This window comes from Apodemus sylvaticus, chromosome 11 (assembly GCF_947179515.1).
Source record: "Apodemus sylvaticus chromosome 11, mApoSyl1.1, whole genome shotgun sequence".
In the NCBI taxonomy this organism is placed as follows: Eukaryota; Metazoa; Chordata; class Mammalia; order Rodentia; family Muridae; genus Apodemus; species Apodemus sylvaticus.
Window position 1 is genome coordinate 13,842,632 of NC_067482.1, and position 20,874 is coordinate 13,863,505.

The 20,874-nt window shown below is 39.9% G+C and overlaps 1 protein-coding gene and 1 pseudogene across 9 annotated transcripts in view; both read left to right on the forward strand.

The window, feature by feature from the left end:
• Nucleotides 1-275: 275 nt before the first annotated feature.
• Nucleotides 276-20,874, forward strand: part of Cnot6l (CCR4-NOT transcription complex subunit 6 like) — a 93,785-nt gene continuing 73,186 nt past the window's right edge. For 2 of the 9 annotated variants that reach the window (XM_052199565.1, XM_052199567.1), the window contains exon 1: nucleotides 2,062-2,709. Coding sequence is in view for 1 of the 9 variants with exons in the window: in XM_052199566.1 (XP_052055526.1) it covers nucleotides 2,971-2,975 (5 nt within the window). In the remaining 8 variants the exon portion in view is untranslated. Of the gene's footprint in view, nucleotides 363-397; nucleotides 630-1,156; nucleotides 1,452-2,061; nucleotides 2,710-2,884; nucleotides 2,976-3,022; nucleotides 3,046-3,080; nucleotides 3,317-3,891; nucleotides 4,038-20,874 lie in introns of those variants that run through there. The other 7 variants (XM_052199570.1, XM_052199568.1, XM_052199569.1 and 4 more) reach the window with 7 other exon arrangements.
• Nucleotides 18,079-18,256, forward strand: LOC127696946 (uncharacterized; annotated as a pseudogene).

Below are 20,874 nucleotides of genomic sequence, written 5' to 3' on the forward strand. Positions count from 1 at the left end.
TTGGAACAGAACTTATGGATGTTTGTGAGCCTCCACATAGGTGGTGGGTATCAAACCCACCTCTAGGAGACCTGCGACGTAACCACTGGGCTATCTCCACAGCTCCCCCAACCCTACTGAACTTTTTTATAAACGTCCACATTCTGTATTCTAAATGTTCTAATTACCCCTCCCCTGTCTTCAATGACTGTGAAACATTTACTACTTAAAACATAGACACCATCAGTGAACGTTTGCCTATGTAAATCTGGGCCTCCAGAGGAGCAAACCTCATCCTCATCCGTTATCAGTACTCTATCTGCAGCTGCTGCCTCTCTTCCTGTTATTAGGCAGTGGATGGTGGGGGATATCAGGTGGCTGAGGTAAGAACGCCAGCGGTTTCCATCTGTCCTTCTAGGCATTGTTCATCTGATTTGTGTCACTTTTCATTTTTGGCTCCTTCTCTGAGAACTTCCTGTTTATGCGTCAGCTTCCTCTGTGAGCACTGTGCAGGACACGGGTGTAAGGACTGTACCCGTCTGACTGACTTTCCCGTGCTGTGAGAGAACGTAACACACCTGGCATCTATGTGTGCTTGTTGTGTACAAGCTAGAAATTTACCTAGAGGTATTTGAAGACATGTGAGACATGTAAGTATCACATTTATCTGACTTAAATTTTGAAGTATTTATTTTCCCCCTTTCAAAATTTGCTAGTCTTCCTTTCTATTTTGGGAGTATGTGTCAAGAAATTTGGTAAGTCAGGTGCCATGTAGGCAGCCTCACTATCCTGGCCTCCTGAGGTGACTTGTTGGCTTTGTTGTTTACAAAGCCAGAGATTACTAATTATTATTAGTATCTTGTCAGCCTAGACCAGAACAGTTGGGATTGAATAGACTTCTTGCATGATTAAGGCCATCTTAACACCTTTTACAAAAAGTGTTGTTGGTGTGTGTTTGTGTGTGGGGGTGGAGAGTGGGATGGGGGAAGGTAGCTAGCAGGAAATAGAAACTGAAGCAGAATGGAAAAACAGGTAGCTGGTAGTTTTTTTTTTTTTTTTTTTTAACCCAGAGGGGCTTTTTCACTCATTCACACTTCCTGGTTACAAGATGAAAGTGCAGTGCAGTTCTCTATAAATAATTTGCATTTTAATTGCACCCCCTTTCTCCCCTCTCAAGAGATAAAGGCTTTAAACATTCAATAACAAGGCCAGAGAGAAAGGCAACCAACACCGTGCCACGGTGCCGTTAAGAGTGCTGAAAACAACGTATATTTGAGGATAAAACGTATTGAACGGTGTAATCTACTCTGACCCAATCCAGAGCCGCGCACCAGAGACTGAAAGTGCAAAATCCAAGGCAGCATTCTGCCTGGCAGAGCACAAATTTGCTTCTAGCTCTGCTGGTGGAAGAAGAAGCTTCAGGTGGCAGAAATCAATCCTCCGGGCTTAAAATAGCAAGCTCCATTCACACGGTAACCAATAATATTTCTAGTTTACACTTAAATGTTTTCATTCCGTAACCGCCGCAAACTGCCAAATACAATTTTATCGCGAGAAGGGAGAATTAAAAATAGGACAGGGTGATCGCAGAGCGTCATAGGTTTTTAAATGCACCTCCCGCCACGCAACTTACACATGCTGTTAAAAAAAAAAAGAATCAGAAAGAAAAAGAAACCCACTGAGGATGTCAGGAAACATTTCCTCGGGTCGTTTCACCTCACCTGAGGTCTCCTTAACCACCCTGAATGCCCTGAGCTCGGCCGTGGGCCTGCGTGGGCCAGCGTCCGGGAACAGTGCAAGCACACGCGTGTCCCTTCCCCATCCCCGTAAGCACCCAGGTTTTGCTAATCGTACAAGTCTTCTCCGCTCTACTCCCCGCTCATTCTAACGAAGCAGAATTTTTCTGCAAAACACCAGCGAGGGCGAGGTAGGAAGCGAGCCAGGCGCTTGGATGCCCCATGCGCACGCGCACGCGCACGCGCACCTCCCGAAGCGCGGCTCCGGAGCCCCGCCCCCTTCCCTCACCCCACCCCTCGGCGCCGGGGAGTGACTGACTCCCGCCAGCCCCTCCACGTCAATCAACTCTCCTCCTCCTCCTCCTCCTCGCACTCTCTGCACCTTGTTATTAATCTCTAAAGCGATAGCGCCCGGACTCCTCTCCCCGGCCCTCGGGGTTGTGAGCGTGTGTGAATTAGAGCGAAGGCACCGAAAGCTCGCGTCTCTCTGTCTCTCCCTCTTTCTCTCGCTGCTCGGCCCCGGCCTCGCTCGGCAGCTACCCGGCTCGGCAGCAACCCCCGCAGCGGCAGCAGCCTCAGCGCCAGGAGGCCAAGGCCAAGGGCGGGCTCCGCGAGGTTTTCGCAGCAGCGGCAGCGGCGTCTCCGGCGACCGCGGGCCCTCTCCTGCGCGCCCCGGTCCTGCGCCCCGCGGCGCGGCGCGGCGCGGCCCGCGTTCCCCCTCCCCGCCCCCCGATCCGTCTGCTCTGCGCTCCCTTCGGCCGCCCTCCGCCGCCTCGGTGGTTCCTCAGGCGGCCCGGCCCGGCCCGCCCGCCCCGCGTCCCCTCCGGCCGGTGCCTCTCCCCCCGGCGGGCTGCCTGCATGTCTTTACTGCCCTCAGCCCCGCCGCCACCGCCGCCGCCGCCTCCCCCGCCGCCGCAGCCCCAGCAGAAGCAGCAGCAGCCGCCTCGCCGCCGCCGTCGTCGCCGCCGCCCGGACCCTGGCGCGCTGAATGCAGGTGAGGAAGGGGCGCGGGCCTCGGCTCCCAGCCCAGCGCGCTCGCCTTCCGGGGGCCCGGCCTCCCGCCGCCGCGGCCCCTCGGGGTGAGCGAGCGAGCGGGCGGGCGTGGGTGTTTGTGTTTGCGTCTGAGGTCTGGAGGGGAGCATTTGTGGGGGCCTGGTGCGCGCGCGTTTGTGTGTTTGTGTGTGTGTGTGTGTGTGTGTGTGAGTGCGCCGCGGGGAAATGGCTGCGGGTGCTCGTTCTGGGCCCGCGGAGGAGAATGAGGTAGTGTTTCTGTGCTTCGGAGTCGGACCGGGAGTGGAGCGAGGGGGAGCGCGTCCCCCCGGGAAGTGAGGTGGGCGAGGGACGAACGTGTGTGGGTGTGTGAGTTGGGACTTTGGCGGGCGGGAGGCGGCCCCGCGGCGAGTGGGTGTGCGTGTGTGTCGCGTGTGTGAGTGTGTGTCTGTGTGTGTGTGTCTGTGTGTGTAGGGCGGCGGGAGCCGGCCCGCGTCGCCTCAGGGGGCGCGGGTTCCGGGCCGTGTGCGTGTGGGGAGGGGGCCCGCGTCGGGGAGACCCCAGAGCGGCGTGGCCCTCCCGCTTCGAGGCCGGGGCTCGGAGCCTCGCAGGTGAGAACTGCTCGGCGGGGACCCACGCCGTGGACGCGGGAGGCAGCGCGGCCCCCACGGCGGCGGGGGCTCGGGCCGCGGTTCCCGAGGCCGGGGCCGCGGCAGGAAGCGCGCCGGCCTGCAGCGCGGCCTAACCGTCTTCGCGCCCGCCCGCCCGCCCGCTCGCTCGCTGGCTCGCCCGCTCTCTCGCTCGCTCGCTCGCCCTCCCGCCCGCCGGCCTCCCCAGACGCTCCCGGGACTCCGTGCTCGCGCGGGCCCTGGGCGCTGCCCCGGGCCTGGCCAGGTGAGGGTCGGGGGCGGGACACGCGGGTCGCGGTCGCCTGTGCCGCCTCCGCGTCTCCCAAGGGGAGACGGAGGCATATTCTGGCGTTCTAACTGCAGGCCTTCCCAGGCTGGCGTGGGGAACCCGAGGGAAAGTGAATCAAAACAGTCAATCTCGGAATCCGTGGAGTTCGGATCTCCTCTTTCCGTCCGTCCTTTACGGCTGTGCGAGGAGAGCCATGAGTAAATACGTTCTTTGTTGTTGCTGTTGTTGCTGCAGATACTTTATCGTTGGTAAGATTTTCAACCCCCTGGAAATCACCATGGAGAGGCAGAGGAAGAAAGGGAAACCGGCCTGGCTGGCCTGTGGTGTTGGTGGGATTGGATCAATTTTGCGAATTTGAAATTGCTTACATCCTGCCTCCTAGAGGGAAAGGCGTGGACACAGAGAACTGAGGAGGTCAGTGAGGAAGAGGAAGTTACCGGGAGCTGTCATCTTAACCCAACCGGCTTATTTAGCTTAGACTGTTTAGGCGGATTGTGTTCAGGAGTTTAGCTGAGCTGTTTGTACACAGTGGAAGCACACTACAGCTGTTTTAGATGCTACCTTACTGATTCTCCTTATCTCAGTTCTCCATGAAGATCGTCATGTACAACCAAACGTGTTTCCTAACCTAGCTTCTATGGTCAGTTTATTGTGTGCTCCTGGAAAGCTGTTTTAGAAGAGTCAAAACAAAAAGCGGAAATAAAGGTAAATCTGCTACTGAGTGTACAGTGCATTTCAGGACGATGTGTAAATGGTATTTTAGTTGCAGACTTACCTCATTTTGTACATTTGGGCTTAGTTAGCCCACACAGCTAGACCTTGACTGTGGGTGGAGTCACAATACAGTATCCTCTGAAGCTTTTAGGCCCTGGTCACTGTAATGGCCAGAGATTGCTCTTTTCTGAACCTAGTCTCACAGAGAAACAGTATGTTCTTTAGTGGGAAGGTGGGGGTGGGGAGAGGAGAGGTAAAAAGCTGTTTCCTATTAACACTACTCGAGGAACAGCCGATGGAAAAGGGTCTTAACTTTTACAGACCCGTTAGAACCACAGCCATGCCATTAATGCACATTCTCCTATTCTCTTGATGTCTAGAACTTGTATATCTGTTTTCTTGTATCAAGAAGATGATACTCTTTCAGTAAGCTTGTGAGAAGAGGATGAGAAAAACATGTTTGGTATATAGTAGATGCTATCTTTTACTATTGCCTGCTACTGCTTTGATTATAAGTATCGAAAATTGTTTTTAAGTACAAATACTCATTAATTACCTGGAGCAATATTGCGAGTCCGGGATCAAGAACATAGAGCTGGGGATGAAGCTTTGTGTACAACTTGTGTGAGTCCTGGGTTTGGCTCTCAACACTGAGGTGAAAAAGTATTTCAGAGGCCTTTCACATACATAAAGTCAGTATAAGCATATGAGATGACCTTTTTTTTTTTTAAGAAATAAAATTGTTAGTGTAGCTTTGCATGTTAGTTTATAGAAAATAACCAAACTTGATATATTTATTATTTTTGAATAGCTTTAGTTTCATTACTTTTTAATAAATTTTATAACATAGCCCTTGGGGGAGGATTCTAAGTTCTGTAAGATTGAATACAATCAAACATCAGAATGGATGATAGAAGCAGATTTTATATACAGTCACAAACAATAAATGTTACAAAACTGTTACATAATTCTTTTAGTTCAGGTTGACTGATTTTTGTAAATAAAACCTTTGGGAGTATCTTTCAGAGCGTTTCTAGAGTGGGTAGTAAATGTGCTATTTATTGAAATTTAATTTTTTTTAAATTTAAATTTATGTTTTTGGAAAACCATAATGGTAAGGGGTATAAAGTAAAACCGATGGAAAGGTAAAAGAATTACACTTTTTAAACTTAGGTATTTGTTTATTTTTGAGAGTCTTGTCCTATAGGGCAGGTTTACCACAGACTACAGTCCTCTTGCCTCAGCTTCCTTACTGCAATTGTAGGCAGTTGCTGTTTCATTTGGTTCTAATTTAAGAGGTTGGTTGGTTTGTTTGCTCGCTTGCTTGCTTGTTTTATGTTTTAGGGGGTGGTGATAAAGACAATAGGGAGAATGTAGGAATACTTTCATTAAGTTCATGTCCCTTTAAAATACCAGTTTTCTTTTGGGGCTTGGAGAGGTAGATGAGCAATTAAGGGAACATTGTACTTTCGCAGAGGACCAGATTTGGGTTCCCAGCACCCACGTTAAGATCACAACTGACAGTTGTAGGGGATCTGGCACCCCCTTCTGGCTACAGAAGGTACCTACATTAAGTGCACATTAACCACGTATAGATATATATGCATATAATAAAAAATAGGAAAATGAATCTTCAAACACTCAGTTTTCCTAGTTAGGTCTTATCTTTGTTTTTAACAATGATGTTAGTATTTTCTAAATTTTTTAAGTAACACAGTGAGATTTTCTAAAGTTTCAAAATATTTGGTGAACGTTTTAATATATAAATATCCACTGGAAAATTTTATACATGAGTATGTGCGTGCACACACTTGTAGGGAGACAGCTTTGTTAGAAGGCAAATATACTTTCTTTTATCTAAGAAGTTAACATACAGCGTTTTAGGTATCACTATGGCATTTTCAAACAAAATTTGATTTGATTTCCCCCATTTCTCCTACACTTCAATGCCCTTTGTTTTTATCGTGCCCCTCTCTCTGGTTTCATGTCATGTATGTTCTTTGTTGTACTGTCCCTTTTCCCTCCTCATGATCCCTTTACTTGTTATTGGTGTCCATTCTAGTATTTTAGGCATTACCCATATTTATTCCCACTTACATACGTCTATACAAGCTAGGATCTGCATATAAAGAGAGAATATTGGTTTGTCTTTCTGCACTTGGCTTAATACAATGCTTTTCAGGCTTATCTTTTTTCCTGCAGATTTCACTTTTCTTTACAGCCAAGTAAAATTTGACTGTGTATATTACTACATTTTCATTATAGGCATCTAGATTGATTCCATTTTCCTTGTTATCATGGCATCTATGCTGATTCCATTTCCCTTGCTATCAGGAATACAGCATCAATAAGCATGTTTATCACTGTTGTACGATATAGAGTCTATTGAGTTATAGATCCAGGAGTGATATAGCTGGGCTATATGATAGTCCTGTTTTTATTTTCTTTAACGGCTGCATTAGTTTACAATCCCACCAGCAATAAGTAGGGATTCCCCTTTCCCTACATCCTCTTTAACCTTCTGGTGCATGCCTATAACTTTCAGCCCTTGTGAAACAGAGGTAGAACCCTATAGTGCATATTGAAACCGTGTTACAGAAACCAAACCAAACAACCCCTGTCCCTAAACAAAAAAAAAGCCAGCCCCCTACTTCAGGCAAACAAAAAAGTGAAGTATTTGGATAGCTTATTTTTAACACTGGAAATACTCATTTTTATTTAAAGTAAAGAAATTATAATAAAGTCAAAATGGAATATTGTTTAGGGTTTGAGATTTAATAGTCCTGTTTTTAAAGTCCCTTAGGACTTTAAAAGAGCTTTAAGTAACCTTTCCAGAATATTCATTATAAATGCCTTTGATTAAGAGGGATTGGAATATTAGGAACTTCTGTATTTATTGCTAATGATATGATAATAAATTCACTACAAAAGTTTAGTACCTTAATGCACAGAAATTTGCGTGTCCTTCTGGATAGCATGGCTGATTTCTGTGTGGCTATCTACTTTAGAGCTCCTTAAATTTTGTGACTCCCAATTCCTAGGATCTTGGTATTCTGTTTACTGCACACAAACCATTTTTTAAGAACTGAAAGGGACATTTTTTCAAATTTCATGGCAAGAATTTTTCATAGAGTACTATTTAAATATAATGAGTGAGAAGTAGCCCTGGACAGATTGTTTTCTTCACTGCAAAGGGCTTCAGGGTATTATTTTAGATGATATTACATATTTGTAAAATCATGTTTGACAGTTGAATTATGATACTTAAGAATTGCTTTCCATTTTCAGCATAAAAGTTTGAGGGAAAAGTTGGAGGAAAGGAGAGGGGAGGAAGGGGAGAAATAAAAGAAATGGGACCACAACTCTAATATGTGAAAAGCTTGAATGGCAAATTAATTTTAGCAACTATTTAAAAGTTTGCAATTTTATGAGAACTTATAATTTTGTGAATTTGGTAGGCATGTTCTTTACTGTGCAATAATTGGTCATTGTGGTTTACTGGGTTATGGCTGTTTAATGTGTTTCCTGTATTTTGAAATCAATTGGAATCTGTGAACCTGAACTCTAAATTTTAGTTTCTGGAGTTTAATTTTACAGAAAATATTTTTAAAAATTTCTTCTACAGTTACTATTTACACTCCAAAGAAACATTATTTAGGTGAACCTTGTCAAGTTCTATTGTTTGCTTTTGCTATTTTGTAATTTTAAAGTCATTAATACATGTGAATCTTAATATAGAAACAACAGTAAAATCATCAAATACTCCCCCCCCCCAATAATTATTAATCATGTGCTTCATGATAAAAATACTACATCTTTGTTTTACTAGCTGCAACAACACCTTCTAGAGATGGATTTTATCTCTGGACAACTTCAGTTTTAGTCGAATTATAGTTCATTCTTCTATTGCCCAGGAATCTTACAATGTGAAACCTGATGTACCTTTACGTACCTTTTCCCTAAGAACTTGACTATGTATCTCTGTGTGTTACTTAGCTTGGTTATGGGTCTAAGTTCTCCCTATCCTCTCCATTCCTTTCCTATCTTTTTTTCTTCCTTTCCTCTTCAGTCTGTCCTTCCTTCCCCCTCCTTCTCTGCCTCTCTCCCCTCCGAGGAAGTTTTTTGAGTAGTTTGGTTAACTTCTTCATGGTAAATATTTCTAATGTTTTGCATTTTGAAAATTAAAAACCCTATTTGAGGACCCATTTTGTACCCATTAGTGTACCCAGTTCTAAAGTGAATCATGGAAGATATAGAGGAGACATTGTAAAGCATATTGAGACCTGTGCGTGCATGTATGTTACTTTGTAATCATACTTTGTTATACTTAAGCAAATCAGACCCCTAAAATTGCTTACAGTATACATTCTGTAGGTTCATATTTAATGCAACATCTAGTGTAAATCTATGAAAATAGTGACTTCTGTACAGAATGGAAATTGCTTGTCATTTGGTGACTATTATAAAATAGCCAAGAGAAACAAAGGAGGGAAGGTTTATTTTAGCTCATGATTTCAAACCTTTCAATCCATAGTTGGCTGGCTCCATATTTTTGGACCATGGCAAGGAAGAGAAAAGCTGTTCACTTTATAGTATCTAGGAAGCTGAGATGAGGTGGGAATAAGACATATCCTTCCAGGCATGCCCTCAATGACCCACTTACAACACTTGGACCCATTTCCTAATTTCTATCACTTCCCATCCCAATAATACCATCAAATTATTAGTAGAATCTATTAGTAGATTAATCTACGGATGAGTTGAAAGTCTTCATGACATCTTCTGGAGCCCACAGCTGCTAACTAAGCCTTTCATACAGAGCCTGCAGAGGACATTTCAGATTCAGAACATAATAATAAACCTTGAAATGGTAAAGTTGTTTCAGGTTTAAAAATTTTGAATCAGGCAAAGTATTATCTAGCTGGTTGTCTTAGTTTACTTTTCAATTGCTGTGAAGAAATCCTTCTCACATTTCCAAAACAACTTAAAAAACCAGGCATGGTGGTGCATTCAGGTGGTAGAGGTAGGCAGATCTGCCTTTGAGGACAGCCTATTCTACAGAGTTCCAGGACAGCCAGGGCTACACAGAGAGACCTGGTCTGGAAAAACCAACCCAACTCAACCCAATCCAGCAACAACCAACCAACCAAAACCCATTTGATCTGCAAGTTAAAGAGAAGCTACCTGGGAGTGATGAGGGTTTTGAAACCTCAAAGCCAGCCTCCAGTGAATCACCTCCTCCAAGGCCACACCTCCTAGCTCTTCCCTAACATTCAAGTGTAGGAATTAAACAGTCAAGTGTATTAGCCTATGGGAGCCATTCTGGTTCAAACCAGCACACTGGTATGGTGGCATACCTGAAATTTTAGCATTTAAAGGACTTAAGACAAGATGGAACTTAGGCTTGCTCTCTGTGTGTCCTATCACCGAGTCCTATATTCAGTTTGCCTTCTTCCTCCCTCCCTCCCTCTTCTATTGGATCAAGTCTTTACTGTGGAATGGAACTAATACTTTTTAGATTCCTAAGTACCAAGGACTAATAAAATTCAGACTCATAGCTGTTACACATGTAATCTAAATTAATCTTTCTGAAAATACCGTGAGATAGACAGTATGATTCACATTTTCTAGTAGGTTAAGAATTTGCGCTTTAGATCTTCCATTTTGGAGCTGTCAGAAATTCATTTAATTTCTGTTTCAGTTTCTTCATCTGTAATAGGGAGATAGTAATAGCACTTATCTCAGAGTTGAATAATGATTTAATGATCTAATTCTCCTAAAGTGTTTAGAATAGTACCTAACAGATCTGTAATAAAAGCTTTAACTTTTATTACAGTTAAAATGTATATGCTTGCTATTACAACTTCTTACTATTAGTAAACTTATAAGATATTTGACATTTCCTGATTATACTGAGGCATGTTTGACTCCAGAGTGCTTACCTTATTAAGAGGGAATTTAAGTTTGGTTACAGCAAACAAGTGAATATGCTAGCTGACAATAACATTTAGTGCTGCTACAGACAGAGTATATAATAGGTTTTAATTTACCGGATGAGTAAGCAGAGGACTTTTTCCCCTTAATGATGAGAGGAAAGGAAGGCAAGAAAATAGGTTACAGCGACATCTTTCTATCAATTTCCATCATTGTCCCCTTTGCTCCTTTATACATACTATTACTGGGAAGATTTACATAAATTTCATTACATCTTTTATTTCATATGTAAAATGCTTCAATTATAAAAATAGTTACTATTTTCTTGTTATATAGTATGTGCTAGGTTGAATCAATAAACTTTCAGTGAAGAGATGTAAATATTTTGATTTTGTGGATCATGTAAGTTCTTTGTTTTATTATCTTTTTTTCTTGTAATTTAATTCTTTCCTTTGAGGCAGGATTTTACTTTACAGCCCAGGCTAGCCTATAATTCAAGACATTTCCTCCTGCCTCCGTCTATCTAGTTTTGGAAATATAAATGTGAGCAACAATATTCAGTTTAAGGTTTTTGTTTTTAATTATTATTTGAAGATAAATATTAATAACTACTATCAAGTCAGGGTATAAGCAGTTTGATATCCCTATGCTAGATTTAAGTGAAATAATATGTCTTTTTATAGAATTGGTGAAATTGATATTACTAATGCTTATAGTATATGAAAATACTGAAGTTTAACAGATTTCATGAAGGTCTCATATTAAGTGGCAGATTGACAATTATGTTGTTGGAATTTTTATACCTGTGTGATTCCCAGGATGCCTTTCTGTTGTATAGTCTTCCAGAAATAGAAGCACATTTCATGGCATTATAAGGAGGGCCCATCAAGATCTTGTCTTTGCTTACCTTTCCGGTTTTATTACTTATTGCTCTTTCTTATATATTCTCTAGATTAGCCAAAGTGAGTGACTTAAGGTCTTGTCGATGCTTTAAATGTGCCTATAGTACCTTATGCTTTATGACCCCATCTTTAATAATTCACCTCAGGTGTTACTTACTCTGGGAAACCTTATCTGACACTTCCAGGCTTTGCTTTATGATTTTTCTTGTATGCCCTCAACATTCTTTGTGTTCCTTTTTGATAAAATTTGCCACAGGGTTTTATAATTACCTGGTTTATGTCTTGGCTTTTCTAATACAGTATGTCATTTTGAAGAGTGCAGATGATGTATACTTCATCTTTATGGCTCAAGTGTTTGAAACATAATAGGGAACATGAAATGCTTGGTATATAGTAAGAACTTAGGAAATGTGTATTAAATTAATAAGTGCCATTATTATAAGTAGAAATTACATCAACAAATATTTACTTGCGGATAAATGTTAAGTTTTTAGAAAGGCAGTTTAACTTCTGGTTAGATTTCATGACTTGAATAGGAACATGAAGTTGATTGGCCAAATTAAAGCATGATTATAAGTGGGATATGTGCCTAATTAGGAATATTAATTAGTTTTGTCCTTACATCATTGACACACAGATTTCAACAAAGCAAGCATTTTTAAATACATAAATTGAGGTTTCTTACTAATACTTAAAAGTTATAATGTGGCTTTATTTCAGAGGACATTTATTAGTTAACCACATACTTTTACTAGTAGATACTATATAGCTTTGAAATCTCTATTTAGCTATATTATTAAAGACATTGGAAGCAATTGGATGATTTTGAGCAGGTTAGTAAAAAAGTTTAAGTTTACTCATTCTTTTTGCTGTGCTAGGGATTGACTTGCTCAGGACAGGTGAACACCCTGATTTCTGAAAATTTTTTAAGAATATTATAACCTGGACCCTTGAAGAGGTCTTTATATGGGTTGTATAGCCTGAGCACCAGCCAAGCCTGAGAGGTGTAGCTTTCATTCCTCAGCAGAGAAGCTTAATTTTGCAGCATGTGGAGGCCACTACAGAGAGCCACAGCTGTTCAAAATCAAAAAGTGAGTGACTGGAGTGCCTAACCCCAGTTGGTCTGTCTGCAATACAAACATTTAAGGCTCAATACCCTACATTTAAGGCTCAGGGAAAGATCGCAGATGAAGGTCAGAAAGATAAGAGCCAAGAGAACCAGATTGCCTGCTGTAAGGACATGACCGAGAAGCTGAACCATGACATCAACAGTATGATTACCTAAACAAGACCTGTATAATGACACCATTCAGCATGCCATTGTGCGTGGGTTAATCTTACAAAATCCCACTCCTATATAGGAGCTTTAGGTAATCTATGGCTGCTGAGAAAGGGAGAGTTGAGTTTTACCAAGTGTCAGGAATCTTAATACCCAGTCCTGAGTGATTAGCCCCAATCACATGTTCATTTGAGTAATATTAATAATGGACCTAATGGTGTGTGTATGTGTATGTGTAGTACCTGCAGAGTCCAGGTACATATACATACATACATACATACATTACATATGTAAGTGATAACTTTTGAATTTGGGAGTTGGGCACATGGAGTTGGACATTGGAGGAGTTGGATTGGAGAGAAAGAGTAGAAATAATGTAAATACAGTACTTAAAATAAATTAAATTTCAGTAAATTGAAAATTTAAGTTAAAATATTAGTCTGGTAGACAAAAGAAATCAGTTGAAATGAGAATGGGAAGAGAATTTCTTTTAATGTTTAGAATTACAATATAAATGGTTGAGTCAAGATAGGTTTTAAAGGTGTGGTGGTAGATATGATCAAAATGTATGAAATTCTCAATAAGATTTATGTTGGGATGAAAAAAGAAATTTTCAAGGCCCATCAACTATTTTATATGATAGAGAAAACTAAGAGCCAAGTCAGAACATGATGAAGAGTCAGTTCAGAGAAGGAAATTAAGAATTTTTTTTTGTAACTTTAATCTTTTCCAAACCTATTTTTAATGATGGTTCTTAAATACTTTAGCCCCCCTTTTAGCCCACTACCTACAAGAGGTAGTGGGAAAGAAGGGATATGAGAGAAGTGGACTTGTTTAGAAAGGTTCTTTGGAATGACTTCCTTCTGTGTTGTCTGGAAATTGGCAGTTCAGTTTACAGGTCAGCAGTGACAGCTCTATCACTGGCAGATACACCAGCAGTCCACTTGGTAGAATCAGCAGTGGTGGCACTACTTAGCAGAGACATTCAGGCCTTAGCCTCAGCACAAGTTAGCAGGAGCACCAGAGCCCTCAGCTGTGCCTCTCTTAGGGAAGTGAGTCCTATTTATACCCTCCAAACATCCCATGTTCTCAAAGGGGTCTTTCCTCAGCATGTGCACCTGTCTCAGCTGATTTCACTCTGCCAATCAGCCTCAGTTCTTGGAAGCAGCAAGAAACTTCAGCACACCACCAGAACATTTTTGGTGTGTTTCTTCTTTATGGAGTCCAACAAATGGAGCTCAACTTCATAATGTATGGTGGACCAATACATGTGTGTTATTAGCAAAGAATCCTTCATCACATGTCCTTTCATGTGCCTGCTTTAGCAGACCATCCTCTTTCTTGTGTCTGCTTCAGAGAAATGTTCCTTCATGTGTTTGCACCAGCAAAATACCATCCATCCGGCTTTCCAAAGAACACTTAAGTTTCCACTTCTTTTCTTAGCAGTGGCACATGCATGTAACCTCAGCATTTGAAGAACCTGATCATCCAGATCGCTGAGTTTGAGCCCAGCCTGGTTAATAAGCCTAGTTTCATTCAGGCCAGCTGGAACTACATGGTGAGATTCTGCCTCAAAAGACAAAAATAAATAAGTAAATAAATAAATTTAAAAATGGGTTAGAGAAATAGGTTGATGCGTTCTCTACTGGAATGACTTGTGGTTCCTGAATTTAGACTCTACTTAATTCTTGATTGAATGTATTCCTGGCCTGTGGACTTCAGAGATGCTTAACTTCTGCTGGGTTCTGAGAACTCCACTGGTAGCCTGGAGAAAGCTGTGGTTTATTTGTATAATTGAAGGTAAATATAAGAAAATAAATTGAATAAAAAGGAACCTGTTGGGCTGAGTATTTAGTTGATTTGTTAGAGTGCAATTTAGCATCACAAGATTTTGGGTTGTATTGGCATGCTCCTGTAATTCCAGCACCGTAGAGGTAGAGGCAAGATGATCAGAAGTTCAAGGTTATTCTTGGCTACTTAGTGAGTTCAAGGATACTCTGTGATACCATACATGGGACCTGGTTTCAAAAACAAAAACAAAATTAGTTCTTCCCTCTAAAAATTTCTAACACAACTATTAAAATACATGTGGTAAAAAAGTACTTCTTTCTTAGTGTATTTAAGAAGATATAGTGAGTCTAATAACTATAATTATGAAGTAGTAAAAATATTCTGAGATTTTTTTATAACAATCATATGATATGAACAGTAAATTCTGTTTTTTTTTTGACAAAAATAGTTTTCGTCACTACTCTGTAGGTTGTCTATGTCTATATGAAAAAAGTACTGTCTTTCAGTGAAAACTGTGATAGTTTTTTCCTATACAGATTCCCAGATTCTCTGACATTTCGTGTGCCCCAGAATAACAACGTATGCTTATTGTCTCCTAGGTTCTCTCAACTTTATGTATTTTTTCATAATTACAGATGATAGTAATTTTACTTTTTATCTTTTTGCAAGTAATATGTGCTCTTTTAAAAAGAAAAAATTGAAATGATAATAGAGGATAATTTCCTGGTTATTTTCTTTTATAGTAAGATTATTAGTATAGTATATAGAAATATTACCTGGGCAATATGCTTTTATATAACCATCAGAATATTTCATATAAATAAAAGAATTGTGTTACATATGCTGTTTTTAATTGGAACACCATCCCTTTAATATTTTTATCTAGAGGTGTATTTTATGCATTTAAATTTTTATGTGCTTCAATAAATGCTAAATTCCTATTTTAAAGTGTATCTCAATGATTTTAGTATATCCACATTATTGTGACTATATCATCTATGCACAGAATATCCATCAGTCCTAAAAGAAACCTGATATGTAAGATTAACTCAATTTCCCCTTTCTGCTGGCAGCTATCAACTACTTTCTGGTTGCTTTGTTGTTTAAAACATTTTTATTTATTTATTTTTTTGAGACAGGGTTTTACCATGTAGCTCTAGCTGCCTTAGAACTCACAGAGAACTGCCTGTATTTGCCTCCCAAGCGCTGGGATTCATACTTGTGATTTTTAATGGATTGCCTGTTCTAGGCATTTAATAAAAGTAGAATCACATATATGTTCTTCTGGGTAGCATGAAATATTAAAAAACAACCTATGCTATTGTGGGCTACTCTCTGGCCTCCATGCTAGCCCCATGTGGCAGCCGCCCAACTTGTGGTTCACTTGCTGGGGAACCTGCTCACATTCTCAGCCATCTGCCCCCAGTGGTTAGCTGTCAAAAATCCCTGTAACCCAGTGAAATCATAACTCTAGAGGCTTGTAATTTATCAGTCAGATTTAAATCAGTAAATTCTCAACCCATAAAATACCCAGGTGCATAATGAACTCAGAGCCAATTGATATTGATACAGGCTTCCCACCTGAATTGTACAAATTGTCCTATATTTTTCTATCCCTTCTATGATATTCATAGCTACCTGTGACTGTTTAAAGCCACATGGATTGGGTTCATCTTCTCCTTTCTCCGTCTTCTCTCCTTCCTTCTCTGTCCCTATCTGTCCTGTCTCTAAAACTCTCAGCCTACCTTCTTTTTCTGCTGCCCAATCACAGGCTCTAGCCTTATCTTGTACCCTCACCTGCATATAGACAGCAGTCTACACTTCTGTACCCAACTTTTTTTTCATTTAGCATAAATTTTCAAGAAAAAGCTAGTTGATAACGTGTAATAGTACTTCATTTGTTTTTTTGAGACAGTATCTCCTGTATCATAAGCTAATTCCAACATGCCAAGGATGTTATGTAGGATGTATAACAAAATATGACCTCAAACTCTGTATCCTCCTGCCTTTACTTTGTAAGTGTTGCCAATACAGACATGTGTATCACCATGCCAGTTTATGCAGGGCTGGGGATTAAGCTTAGGGCTTTGTAGATACTTGGCAGTCTTTCTATGACTACATTCCTAGTTCTCATTCTTTGTTATGGTTAGCATGTGGTTAACATGTTTGTTTTTGCATCTGTATATTTTTGGACTATTCTAAATATATTAGCTATAATATTAGTGTGTAGAATTTGTTGGGACATATGTTTTAATTTTTGAATATATACTTAAAAATAGACTTGCTTATATGGTAACTGAGTTTGGAAATAATTGACATGTTTCTATAAGTCATTTTTATTGGCTTCACTTTAATTTGTTGCTATACCACTTATTCAATCAGTTGATAATTCATGATTATCAAAACAAAGTAAAAATATAAATGTCTTGAATACTTTTGTGTGTGTGTGTGTGTCTGTTGTTTGCTTGTGTCTGGGAATGCTCACTTGGGGTGTGTGTGTAGGCCAGAATACTGGGATGTCTTTCTCAGTCATGTTTGTAGAGCCCACATGGGTTCTTTGGCTCTGCACATAGACCCTCATGTTTTCTCAGCAAGCACTTTACATAAGTCACCCCTGTAGCTCCCATATTGAATGCTTTTAAAAAAATTATTTATGTATATATATTTTAATGTAGGAATACCCTGTCTACTTGTATATCTACATGTCATAAGAGGCCATCAGATCTCTTTATAGATGATCATGAGATAACCACGTGATTGTCGGGAATTGAACTCAGGACCTCTTGAAGAGCAGTGTTATTAAGCACTGACCATCTTACCAGTCCTTGTTTTTAAAGGATAAATTTCTACAAGTGGGCTTGCAGAATCAAATAAGTATTTAATTTTGATACATCCTGTCATATTACTCTTTAGAAATGCATAAAATTTTACTACCATGAGTGCTGGGAGCTGAAAATACAAAACTCAGTAGTAGAATGTTTGGCTTAGCAAGCATGAGGTCCTGACTTCTGTTCACAATATTCCTGAAAAAATTTAATCATCAGTTTTTTTAAAAGCTGCTTCTTTCTCTAAGCTGTCATGTTACTAATCATTGCCATCCTGAGAATAGTCATATTTTAAAAAATATTTAGATTTTTGCTAGTGAGGATTGTTTTTTGTCTCACTTGTGTATTTTAATTCTTTTACATTGTTTTGTGACTTGCCTGATCATGACATTCACCCTAAATATTTCTATTGGGATTTATACTTTTTTTTAACTGAAAAAAAAAAATCTTGTTTTATAGTAACAACAACAACAACAACAACAACAACAACAAAAACCCATTGTATCAATACTTATAAATATTTTAGAGAGTTTTTGTTACAATTTCTGGGATGTTTTTGACCACTCTTGCTTTATCAATATTAAACTTTTTGCTTCATTTATTCATTTAAAGACAGGCTCTTACTGTATATAGGCTTGGCTATCCTGAAACCCTGTATGTAGACCAGGTGAGGTTTGAACTCAGAGATCTGTCTGCCTGTCTCCTGAGTACTGGAATTCAAGGTATCTGTCACTGAGCTTCCTTCCTTTTTAATTTATACTGGTCTTTCCCCTGCTGAAAAGTTCTCTCTACATTAAGACTGTAAAACTTGTTTTTCTGCATTTTTTTCTAGTAATGCATAGAACTAAGCTTGGGATGGCTTAGAGCTTAGATTTTATAGCTGGACTTATATTTCATAGTTTTGGGTTTATTTTGTTTTTTTTTCAAATTAAGGATCAAATGATATGTTAAGCAAATATTATACTACTGAGCCATATCTCAAGCACTTAATCTATGTTTAAATTCTATTAACTGCTTTTTAGGCTTTTGGCCAAAATCAAGTGTAGCATCTGTTCTTACCAGTTTGCTATCTGATGTGTTCTCTCTCCAAGAACAATATATATGTTTTTGGAGTAAGGAGATGGATAGGAACATGCTATACATTCATTCTATGTATAGACTGGGTTTTGGAAGAATAGTGCATCCTGTGGTGACTTAAAAGAAATTCTATTTACGTGTCATCTGATTGTTTTCACAACTTTTTTGTATTTCAATTTCCTTATCTGTAAATTGACAGTTAATATATAACTCATAACTTTAGTGACTTGATATATGAGAATTCATGCTGTCTGGGCATTTAGTGCATGTTTTCTTTTTCCAATTCATAATCCCATGTTTCTTGATCCTACTTAAAAGTTTGGTCCAGAAGATAAGAGGAAGTTTCAAGATAGTGTGATGCTCAGTTTTCAAAGCTAGAAAAGTTATTTGGGATTAGTACTGATTAAAAAGGAGAACAAATCTTCATTTAGTAATTAAGAAGTCATTTTAAAAGACATATGTTCAGTGGCCACATTTTAATAGGATAAGGGTTAATTTAAGCTGTGTAATATATATATATAAAGAATGTATGCATGTGTATACACTTAGGGAATTTTTATTCATCAAGTTGATTAAGAATTACTCAATCCAGATTTAGTTCTCAGTAACTCCTTTTTGATATTTATAAACATTCATTATATTACATTGATTTTTGAAATGTTTTATTTTTTTTGTGGAAAGTAATAAAATCTTTTGTAAAGAAATGCAAAATAGGAAGATGTAGTATATTTGTCATAGTTCCAAAACAGAGTTTAAAATTTTATTTATAGTTTTGAGATTATAATTTAGTTGGCAACATTTCTGTCTTTATTTTCATCCCTTCGAACACTCCCATATATCTTTCCCAGTTCTTCAATTTCATGGACTCTTTTTTCATTGTTACTACATGCATATATGTGTTTGTATACATACATATTCCTAAACATAACATGTTGACTTTACATAGTGCCACTTGTGTGTATGTTTTCAGGCACTGGAAAAATCAATGGGTGTGGTCTTCCCTGGGGAGACATCCTTCCTGCTCTCAGCTTTACTTAGTTGCCTGGAGTTCTTTGTGTAGGGTTGAGGACTTGTGTGCTTTTTCTGGCCCAGTTGGGCATGTTTGTTGGTATCTTTTTTGTTTGGGCAGTCAGATTGGTGAGACGTACCAAAGTATAGCTTCTGTTGTTACTAGGAAATAGAGTTTTAAAGCAAAGTACCTTATCTTATGGTTCTTAGAATATTTTGCCTGTATATATTGGATATTAGCCCTCTATCAGATGTAGGGTTGGTGAATATCCGTTCCCAATTTGATGGTTGCAGTTTTGTCCTTTTAACAGTGTCCTTTGCCTTACAGAAACTTTGTAATTTTTTGAGGTCCCATTTGTCAATTCTTGATCTTAGAGCATAAGCTATTGGTGATCTGTTCAGAAACTTTTCCCCCGTGCCCATGTCCTCTAGGGTCTTCCCCAGTTTCTTTTCTATTAGTTTCAGTGTGTCTGGTTTTACATGGAGGTCCTTGATCCACTTGGAGTGAAGTTTATACATGGAGATAAGAATGGATCAATTCGCATTCTTCTGCATGCTGACCTCCAATTGAACCAGCACCATTTGCTGAAAAGGCTATCTTTTTTCCACTGGATGTTTTCTGCTCCTTTGTCGAAGATCAAGTGACTAGAGGTGTGTGGGTTCATTTCTGGATCTTCAATTCTATTCCATTGGTCCACTTGTCTGTCACTGTGCCAATACCATGCAGTTTTTAACACTATTGCTCTGTAGTATTGCTTGAAGTCAGGGATACTGATTCCCCCAGAATTTCTTTTGTTGTTGAGAATAGTTTTAGCTATCCTGGGATCCAATATATACAAAGAACTCAAGAAGTTAGACCCTAGGGAACCAAATAACCCTATTAAAAATGGGGTACAGATCTAAACAAAGAATTTTCACCTGAAGAAATTTGGATGGCCGAGAGGCACCTTAAGAAGTGCTCAACATCATTAGTCATTAGGGAAATGCAAATCAAAACAACCCTGAGATTTCACCTTACACCAGTCAGAATGGCTAAGGTCAAAAACTCAGGAGACAGCAGGTGTTGGCGAGGATGTGGAGAAAGAGGAATACTCCTCCACTGCTGGTGGGGCTGTAAGATGGTACAACCACTTTGGAAATCAGTCTGGTGGTTCCTCAGAAAACTGGACATGACACTTCCTGAGGATCCTGCTATACCTCTCCTGGGCATATACCCAAAGGATTCCCTGGCATGCAATAAAGACACATGCTCCATTATGTTCATAGCAGCATTATTTATAATAGCCAGAAGCTGGAAAGAACCCAGATGGCCCTCAAAGGAGGAATGGATACAGAAAATGTGGTATATTTACACAATGGAATACTACTCAGCAATTAGAAACAATGAATTCACAAAATTTTTAGGCAAATGGTTTGATCTGGAAAATATCATCCTAAAGGAGGTAACCCAGTCACAAAAGAATACACATGGAATGCAATCTCTGATAAGTGGATATTAATTAGCCCAGAAGCCCTGAATACCCAAGGCACAAATCACATAACAAATGACTCCAATGAAGAAGTATGGAGAAGGTCCTGATCCTGGAAAGGATTGATCTAGCATTGGAGGGGAATATAAGGACAGAGAAAAAAAGGAGGGAGGTGATTGGAGAATGGATGGAGAGAAGAAGGTTTATGGGATATATGGGGAGGGGGGATCCGGGGAAGGGGAAATCATTTGG